Genomic DNA, 19,000 nt, shown 5'->3' with positions numbered 1-19,000 from the left:
GTGCATCTAGAATTTATTTTATTTGAAACATCAAGGTTTAGGCACTTAATGTTTATACTTAAGTTAAATCTTATTATGTCATTAATTTGTTTTCTATTCCTTACCCATTTAGCTACAAATTGTTATCGCTTAAAATTGTAGAATCTTACAGTTCTATTGAGTTAAAAAAATTTTGATTTGAATTTTGTACAACTGTTCTCTAAACTAATAAACAAAGATTAGTTTTTATGATAAAAATATAAATTATAATAAAAATATTAAATTATTATTCAAAAGTCACCTAAAGAATTTTGAACATTTGGTTATAAATTATTTAAAACAAATAGGAAAATATTTATTTATACCTAAAATACAATTTTCTTTATTTTCTGCACAGTTACCATTAAGATTTTAACATTTACCATATTGTCTTTTCATCTGCAGATATCTACTAGTTTTATCCATGATACCGATAGGTTGACCTTAACTTCTCTTTCAAGGAATGTATGTTAAGTGCTCAAATTCTTCCTAGCCAAATTTTTTAAACAGAGCTCAAGTTATTGTAGTTAAGGATGAGTAACATTATGGAACAAAACAATGCCTCTTGATAATGGGTGGAGTCATTGTTTTATATTGCATAATGAATCTGGTTTAAATGACTCACAGTAAGCCTTTGCATTTATTGTCTCACTGGCATGAAATCAACAAAAAATGGCACCACTTCTGGTTCCAGAAGATACTTCTGGAATGAACACTTCTTCTAATGAACACTTTTACAATGTTCACTTCTAGTAGTTTTATGGTTCTGTTTTATATTTTTGTAAATAGATTCTTTATCCTCTCATTTGTATAAAAATGTACTAATGTTATAAATATATGGTTCTGAAAATTTCTGGTCAAATGAGGAAGTTGAGTTCAAAGTGTGATCAGTCAGAGAATTTTATCTCTTCATGTAAGTTTCTCATAGTAATTGACAGGTATATTTATGTAAAAAACTTAACTTTGTTAACCCAGTGTTGGAACTCCAGAGTCTCATTGCCTATTATTCAGAAGGTTCTTATCTGGGATTAAATCCATGCCAGGCTTGGAATTTTTAACTTTCTATTAAATCATTAATAATACAGGGATATTTGGAATTAGTCCTGTGTTTACCAGACAGAGAAATAAATAAACTTTAATATAAATAAGAGGAAAACATTTTTCATAATAAATCTTTCATCTGTAGTTTTTATACATTAATATCTATGTTGTACATAAAATATTTTTAATGTTAAAACTATATTTAATTTTTATTAAATTTGTGTTTAATGAAAAGGCCCAAAAAATTAAATTCTTTTAAAAAATGTTTAAATGCAATAGTCATTTAAATTTTTTTTATAATTTCAAATACTGGGTATACAAAAAAAGAATATTGGGGTTTTAATTATTTATAATATTTCTGGATGAGGTGTACAGTGTTGATTTAAGATTAGACTCAAAAAGCAAAAAGACTATTTTAGTTGCACGCATGACAGACTGATTTCCTACCTTTCCACTTCACAGCACCATTAACAAAGATGGTAACTCTTGAACAGAAAGCCTTTTGTTTTACAGTTTAATAAATGTCAGTCTGTAATTACAGTTCAACTTATGTTCCATAGAAAATTTATTTGTGATCCTCCAAGTGACAATAATGATTGTCAATGGTGTAATTGGTTTGAAACAACCAGATGTCTGAGTAAAGGGAAGAGTACATGATGACTGAGTGATGATGTCTAAAGAAAATGTTGAATATGCCAGGAGTCTTTCCTGAATATTACTAAAAAGTTTATTAGAAAGGCCAGCTGCAAACTAGCAATGTCGGTGATGACAGTTGGAATGTTTTAAGGAAACACTTAGGTTTTTGCCCATTCTGATTACAGCTTCTACAGGCTTTGAAAGCTACTGAATTATACTGTCCGTGTCGACTTCACGATTGAAATATTACAGCATGAATGACAACTTTCTTGATCATATTGTGTTTAGAGATGAGTGTAACATTTCATATCAGTGAAAAAGTTACAACACATAATGTCCATTTCTGGAGGTCCAAAAATCCTCCATGTACTCTTACAAAGGGACTTCTGAAAATCAAATGTTTTCTGTGCACTATCCCGACTGTAAGTTTACAGAGCATTCTCTTTTGCTTGTAAAAGCAAATGTAACAGGAGTTGCTCATTTGAATACACTCGTAACATGACTTTTTCCTCTACTGCAAGATGGATTAGAGAATTTTATTTGGCAACCTTCTCACTGGCATATCTTTGTATGGGATCAATTAAATTATCTTATTCAAAACTCGCTAAATTGATCAGCATGGATCCAATGTCAGGGTTTGTTTGCAGTATGCTCCACAATCTTTCAGTTTGACTTAATGTGAAATTTTTTCTTTGGGGTTTTATGAACGATCTAGTGTATGTATCTCTGCTACCTACTGATCTACTCGAAATAGCTGTTGCCTTCATTACTCCAGACTTGCTGATTAAAGTATGGGACAAACTCTCCTATCAGTTGGATGCATGCTGCATAATGAAAGGTGTCCCATTAAACACTTATAAATGTTTATTTTTTTGTTATCTTCTAAAACTAAAATATAACTAGTTAATAAGTACTTAAGACTGATGGAAATTCTTTTCAATCAAGTCTCATTTTCCTTAAATTCATTGTAAAAGTTCACTCTCCAAATAAATTGTTCTGTAACAGAAATGAACTTTATGCTGAATAAAAAGTTATGGTCTTTTTTTGTTTATGTAATCTTTTTTAAAAATAAAAAAAATATTGATACAGTTCTAGAAATAATTTTTTTAATAATTTTTCAGTTAAGTAACAAAATGAAAGAAAGAAAGAAATTTATTTATCGAAGTATAACATCTTTGTAAAAAGAAAGAAAATATCTTTAACATTAGCATTTTTTTTTAAATTCACATTATTTTGTAGATAATACAATATTATTTTAAACTCGCATTATTATTTAACAACCAATTTATACACATATTTATATCAAATGAATAATTACAATTCTATAAGGTGAAAAAAAAAAGTTTGTTAACAATTTTTATAATAAACAAAAAACATTCTCAAAGGAAAAACCTGTACGGTAATGGAGAAAATGCAGGATCACTTACATATATTCAAAAACAACAAATAAAAATACTGAACATTATATTTCAGTAGCCATAATGACACATAAACTTGGAAAAACTCTATTTTTATATTTAGAATTTAATAAGAATTCATTAGTTTCATTTTTAAAAGTCAGTCTTAAAGCACTTAATTTCATACTCATTATTCATTACTTTTAATTTCCAGTGGCATGTAGTTACAAACTGTAGAAAATAAATATTCAGTTCTATTTTTAAATATTTTACATTTAGGTTTTGGAAAAAAGTTCTCCTTATTCTTCAAAAATCCTTGCTTTATTATAAAGTATATTAAAATTACCACTTTTAAAAAAAAACATGTTCTATTTTTTCATAATATTGTTCAAACTAACTTCTAATTATTGCTAACTGGGTTTAAAATAGTTTTTTATAAGCACCCTTCTGACAGCAAAAGCCATTCTGTATTTTAGATTACCATAGGGAAAAATGTGTTATTTACTATATTTACTGTACATATTTGCTGAATAAAATATAAAATTTAGAAATTTTCAATAACTTTTTTTTACAAGTGAAATGTGCTCAGACCACTTAAAATTTCCATTCAGTATTAAACATAATTATTTATAAACATCAATTTTGTGACAGTTAATTAAGCATGAGATCCCTCTTATAAAATAGTTATAACATTTAGAAATTACATTATTTAACTGACCAACATTTTTACAACCATTTTTAGAAAAATTCATTATATTTGTTTTGTTATAATTATAGACATTCCATTCTTACTAAACCAAAACCTAATTGCAATCAAACTCTTCTCAATCATATTATTACCTAAACTACCACCGGTAAAAACCAAGGGAATATCACCTGCAAAGGCCGCCAATTCACCATTAAACTATCCATCACAAATATATTAGAAACAAAATTGGTCCAAGGACAGAGCTGCAGAATCCCATATCTAATAGTTATTGTATGGCTTTTTATATTACTTATCTTTTGACAATATCTATTACTCCAGTAACTTTTAAACCAAGTATTAGCAAACCCTCTAACTCCTATTTTATTTAACAAAATTTCATGCTCAACCGAGTCAAATGCTTTAGAAACTTCTATAAAAAGGCCAGTTAAAAAGTTTTTATTATTTAAACCATTATAATTATAATTTACATAACACAATAAAGCAGATTCTGTACTTATTTTATCCAAGTAACCATATTGATTTTTGCTAAATAAAACTAAACTAATATAAAAAGTTTAAAAATCTGTCCTTGACCACCTTTTTTCAGTATTTTAGAAAAAACAGAAAGCAAAATTACTGTTCTATAGTTAGCCATATTAAATGAGCTACTTCCTTTGGGATTGGCACAACAATTCCTGTTTTTAGTATTTGTGAAAAATTCCAGTAGAAAAACTAAGATTAAATAAAAATTAAAGAAAATCAACTATGTTTGGGATTGAATTTTTAAAGATACTGTTAGAGAAATGATCAAACCAGAAGAATTATTTGTTTTTAAACCATTAATAATGTTAAGAATTTCAAGTGGTTATAAATGTTAGTAGTGCATTATTTACCTGCAGTGCAAAAATTATGGCCACCATAACTTGAAAACAAAGCATTTCTGGGCCTATGTTTTATATATATCTTTTGTTACTTTTATCTCTAGAATCACCTTTCAAAATTGATCTTTCGTGGTGGAACATTCTGTAGAATTTATTTGTTCATTTAATAATTAACATGGAAAACATTATAAAATTATTATTAGTAAAACATTAAAAATTTTTTTTTTGCGTACATTAAATCAATTCAAAAGAAGTAATCTTTAAATAAATTTATGGCACTTCTGACAGTTTAGCTACATTTTACCTTACCTCTTACCTGTGACCATATATTTTTATCATTTATTAGAAATGTTATAAATTTTTTTACTGTTGTCTTATTAAATTATGAGAAAAATGAGCTAATCTATAAATTTCTACACGAGATCTTATGAAAGAATATTTTAGACCTCGCTTCTGTACAAAAGATAAAGAAAATTTTTGTAGCCCTTCACTTAGATATTTCTGTTTCAGTATGTACTCTTTTATTAGGATATTTTTATGTGCGCATACACTTGCGCACGTGTGCGTACATTAATTGACAAGTTGATGTACTATTTTTTTTTTATTAAAAAAAAATTGTATTCTATTTTTATGTATTAGATTCATATCTGTAAGTTATTATGTAGGTGTTTTTTCTCATTCTAGTAAAGAATAAGAGTTTTAAAATATTCTCTTCTTTTTTTATGCAAAACCTTTTTTTTCTGTTTTACAGCTTTGGGTGCTCCAAAAACAACACCTGTTGATCATGTTAATGACTCCAATAAGAGACATACGATGCCTTATCCTCCCGATCACATTCCAAATATTGATAACGATAGACTTGCCAATTTATCACCATCAAAGAAAGCGAAGAAAACTAAGGATAAAGTCAGTTTTATGATAATTATTATAATTAAGTTAGTTAATAGTAATGTAAACATTCTGTTTTAAAAAAATATTTAAATATTTTGTACGTTGTGTTTCAGTTTGGTTATTATAATTGTTTTCAGTTATTTTTCTTGCTTACAGTAATTTTATATAATGTAATTCTTTCTGCTTGTTTTGCTGTATGAATTTTCTCTGATATGTACCTAAATGTACAAACAGGGAAACAATGTTTGTACATATGCATGTAATTTTGGGTTAACATGTTAAAAATGTTGTTTTGGGTTTTTAACAATTTCTTGAATACCGCTCCTTTAATCTTAGAGAAACTGAGAATAACCTTTATTTTATTGTGCTAATATTTATATTAGTTTAGTTTTGTTGTGAATTAAGCTTAGGTTTGATTAAGATGAGTTTAATTATCAGATTTAATTCTTTTTTAATCCTCACACATCACAGATACTTAAAATAATTAATTACTCTTTGTATCATCATTCATTTATGTTGGATCGATGGTAAATCGAAGACATCAATGAAAGTAAGTGGTGGAATTATTATGTATATGTTTGTTTTATATTAAATAACTTTGGTAGTTCAAGTAACAATAGTATTGTCTCTATCCAGTTTGGAAGACGTCCTAGTGGAAATAGCTCAAGTTCTGTCAGTTCTACTGAAGGAGAATATGAAGCTGAAACATCAAAATCTGAAGACAAACCTGCTAAGGTACACTGCTATATCTACTGCCATATTTCTAAATGCACAGCTGGATATTTTTATTATTTTAATTGCCTTCTTTGCTTTCAGTTGTATACTTCTAGTGCTTTTAACATCTTGTTTAGATACAAATAAATCCTCACATTTAAGTAACAAATTGTATGTTTTTGAAATTGTACAATAGTTTTACCTTTAAGTTTCTTTTGGTGTTGCTTATATTATATTTTTTCTTTAATAAAAATATTAATGTATTTTAGCACTCCATAGAATGTTCAGTGTGTATTTCTGTCATTTAGTAATGATGAATATGATTTAAATTTAATTTTATTTTAATAATCTTATTTTATAAACATATATATAAAATCTATTAAATAAACCACCTGGTACAGAATATTGAAATAAGACATATCTAACCTTAATTTTTCATGAAGGTACTTTCGCCGGATCCACATCCTCTGACATGATTGAAATAATTCTGTTATTGCATATTAAAAATCTAAAAATAAAAATACTAAAATAATGAAAATTGCATATTAATTTTAATGAGTGCTATTACTGTCTATTGCAGTTTTTATAAGACTTGTCTCCTCAAACACTGTTTGATGGTTTATCAAATTGAAATTTGTTTCTATTTATTTATGTAATAGTTTTCTAATATATTTAATTTTATGTCTATTAATTTATAATATTTCTAAATTTGTGTTAATACTAGAAATAGAATGTTTATTATTTATTGGATGGTCTGCCATATTAGATAAACATAATTATATTTGTAATTTCCATCATTTTCAAGAAATCAATTTTTAAGGATCTATTTGTTTTTCCTGTATAAATACCATCACAATCATTACATTCAATTTTATAAATTCCATACAGATTGTTTTTATTGTTATTAGTTTTACTTCCATGTCCAAAGTAAAGGAAGTATTGCGATTGCAAAAAATTTCGATTTTCAGATTTCAATGGAAATATTCATTTTGACCATCCCTGAATCCATTTTGACTAGTTTCAGTGTGACGTCCGTACGTACGTAGATATCTATGTATCTTGCATAACTCAGATGATTAGCCATAGGATGTTGAAATTTTGTTTTTAGGACTGTTGTAATATCTAGTCATTGGCTCCAGAGTTATAGGTAAATAAAATTAATGAAATATTTGGATCTTACAAGGATTAACAAATGTTAATTATTAACATTTAATTGTAAAAAAAAATATGATAAATAATAATTCAATAATAACAGCAAAAAAAAATAATAATAAATATGAAAAAATATAAGAAGTTTTTAATGAAATAAAATTTTATGTAATTTTTATTTAAAAAAAATGTGTATATGTAATTTAATAAGTGTACAAAGAAGTCATGTGGTGTCCACATCAAATATTTTAAATATTTTATTATGTGGTTGTTAGGTTTGTATGCTGGTTTAAATATTTCTTTATTGTAAGGTGTAGTAATGTTTTCAATGATATTAATGTATAAATACTTTCTGTATGTATTATTTCACTTTGTGTGTTATTATACTGGGTGATTTTTTAGTCCTGTTACCAAATTGTTAATGTCAAAAAATTGGTAATTTTTTTCTAAGAAAGGGAAAGTTTGTTTTGTGACACGAAGTTGGTAGCGGTACTCAACCGGTATAGATACGGCAGTGTGAGTTGATTCTCCTTGAGCTGTGTAAACTTTTGTGCCGTTTCCTGTCGTGTTACGAACTTTCGTCGTCTTTTACGACGAATTCGCCGTCTTTTATCGTAGAACGAGTTTTCATTCTTGAACAATATTTTGCTACGAAATCGTACGCGAGTGTAAAAGAATCATTATAAATTAAATTTGTTGGTGTTCCTCCGCCAGAAAAAATGTCAATTTCTAGGCTAGCAAACCGATTTCGAGAGACAGGTGGTGTTTGCGACAGAAAACAGTGGTCGACCAACTCGCTTGACAGATGATGTTTTAGAAAATGTGAAAACAAGATTGCTCAATTCTCCACGGAAAAGTTTACAAAAACTTTCCACGCAAGTTGGTTTGTCATATTCGAGTGTTCAGAAAGCTGCTAAAAAATTGAAATTGTATCTGTATCGCGTACAATTAGTCCAAGAGCTTCAGCCTCCAGATTTAAACAAGCGATTGCAATATTGCTGTTGGTTTAGGTCTCTCGTAAATGATAACGGAATCAAATTTTTAAACACATTGATGAAGCTTGGATCCATCTCGATGGTTATGTGAACAGTCAAAACGGTTGAATTTGAGTGGTTGAAAATCCTAACGCTTTACAAGACAAATCTTTGCATCCTGAAAAAATTGGTGTGTGGTGTGCAATATCTCATCATCGTATAGTCGGACCCATATTCTTCGAACAGACAGTAAATGGTGAAGTATACAGGAATATTGTGTATCAATTTGTGTCCTTCCTGGAACCTCAAGAACGGTATTGCTGGTTTCAGCAAGACGGCGATACATGCCACACGTCTCGAGAAACCATGGATTTTCTGCAAGAATTCTTTGATGATCAAATAATAAGCAAGGGCTTATGGCCTCCAAGGTCCCCAGACCTCACATCTCTGACTACTTTTTGTGGAGCTATATTAATTCCGAGGCCTTCAAAAACAATCCTCACACTATTGATGAACTTAAAGTCAATATTACAGACTTAATCACGAATATTTCCAATGCTACTCTTTAAAAGGTTTCTGATAATATGCTGAAAAGGTCCATGTGTGTATAACCGCAAGGGGTGGGCATTTTGAGCATATTCTTTTAGCTTTTTATTAAATCTCTTTTGTAAGTAACAAATACATTTTTTTATTCCACCTAAATTTCCCTTTCTTAAATTACATTTAAAATTGGGTAACAGGACTAAAAAATCAGTCTGTATTTTGGTTATAAGTCTGTTATTTTTGTTATTTTGTTTTGATATTTGTTTTTTATAAATATTATTAATTAAAGTAGTCTCATCCATTTTCAATCTATACATTTTATGATGTTTATTCTGTTATTTAACTTTTCTCTGTATTATGTATGTATTTGATTATTCTATTAATCATATTTATATATGTTAATTTTATGAGATCAAGGGCGATTTGATTTTTTATGAATTCTATTATTAGATGTAGGTTTTATTATATACTGATGTTTCAATTTGGATGCCCTTGTTTATTTTGATATTGACATTTAAATAATTTACATTCTATTATTGTATATGTTTATTCCAAATGCAGATTTTAAGTTTTCATTATAAGAATTTAAGTTATTTAATTATTAGATGTTCATTGTTTGTTACTGGGTTATATATAATAAGATTATCATCAAATTACCATGCCCATATTAAAACTTTATGTGTATGCACGATGGCATGTACTATTTTACTTGAAAATCTTCTAAAAATATATTTATGACATAATTGCTGGAAGTGGAAATCCCATAGTTAGTCAAATTCCAGTGACTAATTTATTTGTGTTCAAGGATAGTATAATCTTGATTCTGACTGGTAAATAATTTACTGGCCCAAAAATTAGGAGTTGTTAGAATTAATATTATTCTGAAGTGGTAGTTAATTCCTCAATTGGAATTCATGTGGGTTATAGTAAATATGGCGTCTTAACCAATACTTGTGGCTGTGAATGTAGGTGTTTGTGCGTCTTGTAGTATAAATGTGTGTAAAAGTAATTTTATAACAAGCCCAAACGATATTAAATTTTTAGTTTTCTTTTAATTTTGTTAATTGCAATTACATTTTCCTACTAATAAATAAGAATAACCAGATTTTCATCAAATAAAGTTCATTAACAAGCAATATGGGGGACTACTCCTAGCAGTGTATTACAAAGAACTTTAAAAAGTCAAGCATGTGGAATTTTATATAATGTAACTCCATATTTTGAATACATAAAAAAAAACAAGTTTATTCACCTTACATTAATATGGCGGTAGAGACTGTGGGTATTTCTGAAAGTACAGTATGGAATATCCTCACAGAAGGAGAAGAATCCTCTGCCAAGACCAGTTACTGTTTTCAACTCCTAAGGGGAAACCACATGAGTGCAAAAAGAAAATTGTTGTCAGTGACTTTACTGAGTGCGACATCCATAAAAAAATTAATTTCTTAATTAATTAAGAAATGAATTTCTTAATTTTATTTCTTAAAACGAGAGCCGTCTTTTCTTGTTCTGACAAGAAAAGAGGTTCTGACAGTCAAGAAGTTGTTGGCAGTCCTGAATGAAAATGATGTCATTGACTGTAGTTGGGACTATCTACGAAAACTAATAAAACTTTATTTTCAATGGAAAAGATGTCCGTTGCAACAAAAACTGCTAATTGAATGGCCATATATTGCAGTGTGGAGGATACATTATTTGCAGAATATACACAAATACAAAAACGATGGTTGGAACATAATCTGTTTAAATGAAACCTATATGCAAGTTGGACATTCCGACGAAAAATGTTGGCAGTCAGGTGAAGAACTGGGTAGTCCTTAAAAAAATTGATAAAGACTATAGGCTAATTATTGTTCATTTCGGTAGAGAGCAAGGCTTCGTAAATGGAACATCATTAATATTTAAAGCTGGGGAAACAAGCAGAGACTCTCACGACTTTTTGGATTTTAATAATTTTTACAAGTGATTGATAGAAAGTGATATACTATTATTGGAATTTCCATCAGTAGTTGTAATTGACAAAACCAGCTACCATTCAGTTGAGAAAGACAAAAAACAACTTCTGCATCACTTGAAGTCGCTGTTGCCAAGTGGCTGGATGATCATAAGCTTACTTATGGAAAATCATGGACAGAAGTACAGCTTTTGCAACTGGTGAATAATTTTAAATGGACTAAAAATTGATTGTGGACAAAATTATTCATCGCCATGCCACCCTAATCTAAATCCAGTCGAGTTGATTTGGGCTGTAATTAAAAAACAAGTATTTGAGCAAAATATCAATTCGCCTTTAGAAGAAGAAAAAATTTTGTCTGAAACTCTTTCAGACTTATGTTTGTGGTATAGCAGAAAATTGGAAGTGCATTTATGAACATGTTAATAAAATCAAGGACAGTTACTTTGAAAAAGATATCATAATTGACAAGGAAATTGATGAATTTATAATTAGTCTAAAGTGTGACTCTGAGTCGAACGATGATTAAAGTAGTGATTTTATTTTATGTTTTTTAGTCAGGTAACTGGAGATAGGTGTAGCCAGTCACACATACAGTTACGGTGGCAGTGGATGTATTGGTCGAGGCACAGTGTGTCATATACCTCCATATCCCTTAACAAATTGGAATTAAAAAAATCTTTAAAATTTTTTTAGATATTTATCTGAAGAGTATTTGCAAACCCAAATCTACTGAATATCTTGTTTACTATAGTTGGGATTGGGAAAATTTACAATCATTGCTCAAAATGTTTTTTTTATACCTTTTTTTACCCCCTTTCAAGGTCAAATTTCAAAATTGTAGAAATTGGTTTATTGACATGAAGATTACTCATCAAAAATCACGTTGATTTCTTCATTTTTTACAAAGAAATAACAGGGTTTAAAAAAATTAAAAATCCATTTTAATCCTTTTAATCTCAGAATTTCAAAAAATGTAGAAATCAATTTTTAGATATTTATATTAAAATTACACATACCAAAAATTAATATCTACATGTCTGTTACCGAGAAGTCAAAAAAAAATTTCATTGTTACACCTTTTTAACCCATTAAACTCAGAATTTCAAAGTGGATTTTCTTAGTGTGCACTTTTACGCCATAAGGAGAAAGTGTTTATAAATTTTCATCAATTCACCTTCAATAGTTTTTGCTGGGCATTGATCACTCACGAGACATTATATATAGCAATAGCCAATAGCATATACAGATGAAAGCATTCACCTTGGTTTGAATGAATTGTATATACTGTACCCAAAGAAGAATCCTTTTTGATTCCAGGAAATCCTTTGATGTCAGTTTCATGTTTTCTTCTGCTAAACTTGTTATTGTTGTAGGTATAGTGTTTAGGAACTTTATGATATAACAGTGACTTAGTGAAGTCATCAGACTCACAAAGCTCAAAAAAGCAATAAGAGTCTAGTGGTATAACATAGATGTATTATAAAATCAAAAAATTGTCAATCGGCCTCAGATATACATATATATCTACTGTTCTCTGGACTTCTCTTGCGTTAAGTTGGGTAACCGTCATTTGCAGTTTTGAGTGTTGAAAATGTACATTTAGTGATACTTTTTGAAAATTTTTCATTTATCTTGCATGGTGATGATCTCTATTTAAATCACCACATGATCTGTGAAACATGTGTTTACAAACAATGTCATATAATAATGGGTAAACATTTTTATCAGGGAGTTCAGCAGATATAATAAGATCAATTTCGTAAGGTCGTATTTTAGTTACCAATTAGACCAATATGTGACAGTGAGGTAAACCTTGTTTTTTCCACTTGACACTTAGTGCATAGCAGTTGATCAAACCACATATTTCTTTTTTGTTAATAAGGTCTAGAAGTTTTTTTAATTTTCAAAAGGAGAACTGGGTATTTCATGTCTATCAGTAGATTTTTGACCAGTTAATAGTTCATTATTTATTTCTGGTCATTCAAGATTGCATGCAAAAGTTATAAATAAATTTGGATGCCCATGTTTACACACATATGTCATAGCATCTTGAGATTTCTCATATATATACCATGGTGAACCAATGTAAGATCAGGAAAGCATGACACTTTGACCCATGTTAGCATTGGTATCTTGTACAGTACCTTGCAGATGAATGTAATCATCAGCACGTCATTTTTTTTTTCTTATTACAAATAAGGGTTAATCTTTCAGTGATCATTTTGGCCACCGTGTCAATACAGTATTGAGTAATTATAAGTTTCTTATCTGATAATGTAAAAAATTATCAATGTTATCTCAAACCATAAGTCGTTAAGCATAAAATTGCGTGCAAGAAACTGTTTTATTTTGTTCATTATTATATAGCGGAATAGTTAGATAACAACCATCTTCACCCTTCAAAAACATAAGGGGATAGTAAAGGAGTATAAGAGTGATGAAGCTCAGGCACATTGCATTTGACCATCATGACAATGTAAGATTATATCTCTAGGTCCTTTATCTTCAACGACCAGTAAAACAGCAACTTCATTAGTAGTTGGAGTATTATAACAACCCCTGTGCTGATTAACAGGTACAAAATCGGCTTGAATTATTAATTTAAAAAATTTTTTCGTTAGGCAAAGGTGTGCTGTCGATATTGCATTTAAGCTCTGTGATCAAATTATTATGTTCCAGCAAAACTTGCTGAAGTGCTGTTGTTAGTTCCATCTTCAAGTTTGGAACAATATTAATATGAAGATAAGTTTGATCAGCATCAGAAAGGAAGTAAATTGGTAATTGATACCAGGTGCTGGCAATAAACTTCCGGTGCGATGGTAAACTTGACCTTGAATTTTAAACGTAGGCATAAAATTCTCTTCTATAGTTTAGCATGAAAAGAAGTCATCTGAAATAAAGTATTGTATTTTCCAACATTAACAAGAAAATGTTTTGACAAAGGATGAGATCCTAAAACTAAACTGTTGATTGGTTCTGATAGCTCATTAAGTGTAGCAAGTGAACCTTTCCCACCCGAACAACACACGCCAGAGATGCTTCATCTTGGCATTATTTTGCAAACAATGATTGCATATTTTAATAATTGCACCAGTTTATAAATCTTTACTGTTAATATAATCCAAATGAGGATCATATTCAAAACCAATCTGAATTTTAAAGTGGTTTTCCTATATTGTATAGCATCATAAAATACATCCTCACTTTTCCATAGTCTTATGTAAACACGATGTAGACATTCGCCTCGCGTCTGTAGATTTTCTACTGATATTACATCTCTTCCATTTTGGCATGATTTTAGAAAAAGAACTCAACAAATACTGCCAAAATAGATAGATAAATAAATTTGAATAATCAAGTATTTATCGCTCAATAAATACCGCCAAAACAAATAAATTTTAATAATCAAATGTTTGTCACCTATCACAGAGTCAATATATCCTATTACCTGAGAAATTGAATACAACTACATTAACCTAACTACTATATGTATGTCAAAGAAATGAATTAAAATTGTCTGATGTTCAGTAATTAACAATTATCAGCAGCTTATGATCTCATGATTAAGTAGACTGAATTTAGCGCAACATGTCTGCCACCTAGCGGAGAGCCAATAGACTACATAAAAGGTTGTTGCCTAAGAGCATCATATCTGCCTCTTAGTGGAGAGTCAGCCTACTACATATGAAGGCAGTGAAGCATTATATTTTTAACGTGTTTTTTTATTGTTGTATTTAATGTTTTTTCGAGATTTTTCTACATGAAATATATCTCTAAACCTTCTCAGTTTTGCCAAGAAACATGGGTAAAAATTTAGTTGTGATTGATGAGGTAGTTTTTTTGTTTACCCTGAACAAAAGAACTACCTTCCTCTTTGTATAATAGTATATATATATATATATATTTATTTATACACTGGTAATATCATTGAAAACATACTAAAACTTACAATAAAGAAATATTTAAACTAGCACACAGATTTAAATCATTTATTAAAATATTTAAAAAACAAAATAATAAATAAACAATCCGTGTGGAATATATAAAATGAATGTAATGATTCTGATTGAATTTATTTAGGAAAAACAATTGATCCTTTAAAACTACATTTCTTGAAGATTATAGAAATTTAAAAAAATAATAAATTAGTTATCTAACATGACAGACCATCTAATATACAATAAACATTCTATTTCTGATATTAAATTAATAAACATGACATAAAATTAATAATATATGTAAAAGTATTACATATATAATGCAAACAAAATTTCAATTTGATAAATTATCAGACAGTCAGTAGAAGACAGTATTATAAAAATTGCAACTGGTAACAGCTTTTGTTTAAATTAATATGCAATTTTCATTATTTTAGTATTTTTATTTTAGATTTTTAATATGATATAACAAAATTATTTCAATCATGAATGAGGATGCAGGATTCCACATAAGTACTTTCATAATAAAATTAAGGTAAGATATATTTTATCTCAATATTCTGTTCTATATGGTTTATTTAATAGAATTTAAATATAATTTAACAATACAGAAGAATAATATGAATCTTGAAAAAATTAATTTCAGTAATATATATATATATATATATATATATATATATAATATAATTGCAAAAGATATAAAAAATTGAAATCGTAGTAATGACTTAGTTTTGTTTTTACTATAATTTTTAAATTAATAGCGTTGTGCTGTGTTCTTGTGTTTGCATGCTCAACTAATTTGTTTTGTCAGAGTTAATTAAATTAGGTAATAGGGTTCAACTAATGATTGATTCTGGAAAACTGAGTTGACAAAACTTGATCATTAATATATTGATACTTAATTATATGAACTATTAAATTTTTATAATATACTGAAACCAGATACTTTAATTTAAATCAGCTTGCTGATTGGATGAATGGTTTGCATTATCGCTAATCAGGATTCCTTGATCCTGCCGGTTACAATTTTAAAAACTTTGTTCTAAATCAGATGACCTTAAAGAAGTTTTAGAAAAAGAGCATTACTATTTCTAACATCCCATCTTAGGCTTACTAAAGAATGAAGTGTAGTATTTTCCCATTGCCTTCTTTACTGTACTAATTATACTATTACATATCAAAAAGCCAAACCCGCTGAAATACTTGTATTCTGTCATTCCAGGTTTGTATACTTTCATTAAAGCATTTCTTTACTACTACCAGTTGTACCTCAGACAGTTTACATGTGTCAGCCATATAAAAGGCAAAAGACAGTATAAACAACAGATTTAATGTACCACATTTCTTTTTTTTTAGAAACAATGCATTACCTTATCTTCATTTATGTACATATAGTTAGATTTAATTGGATTTAAATAATCTTGTTCCATTGTTCTTTGTGGAAGTTCATTTAATATTCTCAATACTGTTCAACAAGTCTAGAGCAACTTATAATGTATTCACTTTGTTTTTGCAAGAAATGTTAACACAATCACATGTATGGAGTACTAGCTCACAGTCTGTCATGAATTGGATTTGCTTACTCTCATTGAGACAAATTGTATGTAATTCACACTCTACTGTGTTGTCTCCAAAACCATTTTATGTAGGCCTATTGCAGAATAAACATATAAAATCCTATATATATAATTCTATTATATATATAGTCTATATATATCAGTCTATATATATAATTCTATTATATTAATTGGTTAAATATTGATGTATAATCTTTCTAAGTATACTTTTTACAATTCTGCTTTTTTTTAAGTTTGTTGGTATTTAATTGATGTGCTCTTTTTCATTCCTTGCTGTTCTGTTCTGTGCTTGTCTTTTAAACTCCAAACTACTTATTGCATCATATCCTCAAAAATCTATTTTATTTATTGCAATCTTTGCTTTTCTGAACAGTTGTACTCACTACTTCAGTATCAGAATAGCCTGCATATCATAATGCCGCCCTCCAAATTAACTTATCGTGTTACAAGGCTGTGCCACTATTTTCTCTTGTCCTGTATGTCTTAAGACCTCATTTTTAGCAGTAGCAATCAATCTAATCCCAACATTACTTGTAACTTAATTAACACCTCCATTCTTTTCTATTGCCTGCATTTCACTGCTATTAAAGTGTACTACCCCAAACAATATTTCAAAGAATTTCTTTCACATTCTTGTACTAAATTTAACACTTACTAATTTTTTGTTTTCTTTTTTTACATTAAAGCTCTCTTTACTGATGGTAGTCGGCTTTTAATATATCTTACTTAATCTTTTTTTTTTTTATTTTATTTGTTACCTACATAACAAAATTCTACAAATTGTGGAATATTGTGTTTCCTATCATAATTTTTAATTCCTTGTTATTCTCTTTTCATCACATTTGTTTTTAGTCTTATTTATTTTCAGACTGAGTTTTATTGTTTATTTTTTCCTTAAATGTTTTCTTTAATTTCTGAATTTCTTCTGTCGTACAAGTTTAAAAATAGACTACATCCTTGTCTCACTCTTTTCTGAATCAGACTTGCCTTTTTTTTTGCATATATACATGCATACATATACATAATACATATATATTTTAATTCTATTTACATAAACCATCTAGTACAGAATATTGAGAAGACATATCTTACTTTAATTTTATCATGATGGAACTTACTTGGAATCCCACATCTTCAGACATGATTGAATTAATTTTATTAAATTACACATTAAATAAAAATATTAAAAAATTAACATTATAATACTATGTTATTAAAATACCATCCACATGGTGTAATGTTTGTTTCTGTACTGTAACATTATAATGAAAGTTAATTATTAATTTATTACATGAATGCTGCTATCTGTTGCTGTTTTTATAAGAATGTATCCCTTAAATACTGTCTGATAGCTTATCAAATTGAAATTCTGTTTTTATTTATATATGTAATATTTTTTTCTAATATATTTCATTTTTTGTCATTTTTATTAATTTGTAATATTTCTAAATCTGTGTCAATATCAGAAATAGAATGAATGTTAATTGTTTACAGAAGTTTAATATTAAGCTATTTTGGAATTATGTGAATAATAAAAGAATGAAGCGGTGCAAATAAGTAAACTTTGTGGTTGTTGGTATTACCTACAAATTATCATCATTAACCACTGATAATGATGTATCTCAAGCGTTAGCTAATTATTTTTGCTTCAGCTTCTGTTTGTGATATGTCTGAGAATGATAAAATTGATGATGATGATGTCGGTTCTTTGGCTGGATTTTGTGATGTTGATGCTCTTGAAGTGAAGTATATTACATGTTAAGAAATAAGGCTATCAAGTGTCTTAAACCCAAAACATCTTGTAGACCCACCCAATAATTATTCTTGTGTAATTAAAGTATGTGCAAGTATTCTTTGTCATCCTTTACATTGTATTTATAATCTATTATTGAAGCAAAGCAGCTTTTCCACTAAATGGAAACTAGCTAGAATTACTCCCATATGTAAATCAAGTGATGTTAATAATATCTCGAATTAATAGACCAATTTCTATAGTTAATTGTTCGGTGAAGATATTTGAATCTATCATATATGGAAAAGAATTTGACCATGTAAATATTGTATTTCAAATTCTCGACACAGCTTCTATCCGAATTACTTTACAGTAACTAATCTTGTCACATTTACTACATCTTATATAATTTTGATTGTGGATCTCACGTGGATGCAATTTACCTTAAAAAGGCATCTGACAGTATTGATCACTACTCAGTATTATTAAAAAAAATTTATTTATTATTTTGTGTTTTACATTAATTTTATAAAATTTTTTGGTACTTACTTTTGAGGTCATAGTAGTTTTATATTATTTAGATGCTGTTGGTCAGATATGTTTTACAATACTTCAGAAGTTCCCCAAGGAAGTAACCTAGGTCCTCTTATATTTGTTATTATTATTCAATGAACTCCCTAGCTGCCTCAGATATTCAAGATGTTTGATGTATGTGGATGATATTAAAATTTATTTATTTGATTGCAAATGATGATTGTATTCTACTCCAGCAGGATCTTGATATGATTTTAAGGTGAAGTCAAAAAATGGTTTCGAATTAAGTATTAAGAAATGTAAATACATAATATTCACCAGGAGATTAAA

General features: G+C 28.4%; 1 protein-coding gene across 5 annotated transcripts in view; it reads left to right on the top strand.

Annotated features, from left to right (window-relative positions):
• cora (erythrocyte membrane protein band 4.1 like coracle) overlaps positions 1–19,000 on the top strand; it is a 208,161-nt gene that overhangs the window by 139,395 nt on the left and 49,766 nt on the right. For 4 of the 5 annotated variants that reach the window (XM_075365229.1, XM_075365231.1, XM_075365228.1 and 1 more), the window contains exons 10-11: positions 5,413–5,567; positions 6,189–6,287. In XM_075365229.1, the coding sequence (XP_075221344.1) occupies positions 5,413–5,567; positions 6,189–6,287 (254 nt within the window). The remainder of the gene's footprint in view (positions 1–5,412; positions 5,568–6,188; positions 6,288–19,000) is intronic. The other variant, XM_075365232.1, reaches the window with a different exon arrangement.

This window comes from Lycorma delicatula, chromosome 1 (genome assembly GCF_047948215.1).
Source record: "Lycorma delicatula isolate Av1 chromosome 1, ASM4794821v1, whole genome shotgun sequence".
Classification (NCBI taxonomy): Eukaryota; Metazoa; Arthropoda; class Insecta; order Hemiptera; family Fulgoridae; genus Lycorma; species Lycorma delicatula.
The sequence above is the reverse complement of the archived record's forward strand: the minus strand, read 5'-3'. Positions and strand labels throughout refer to the sequence as shown.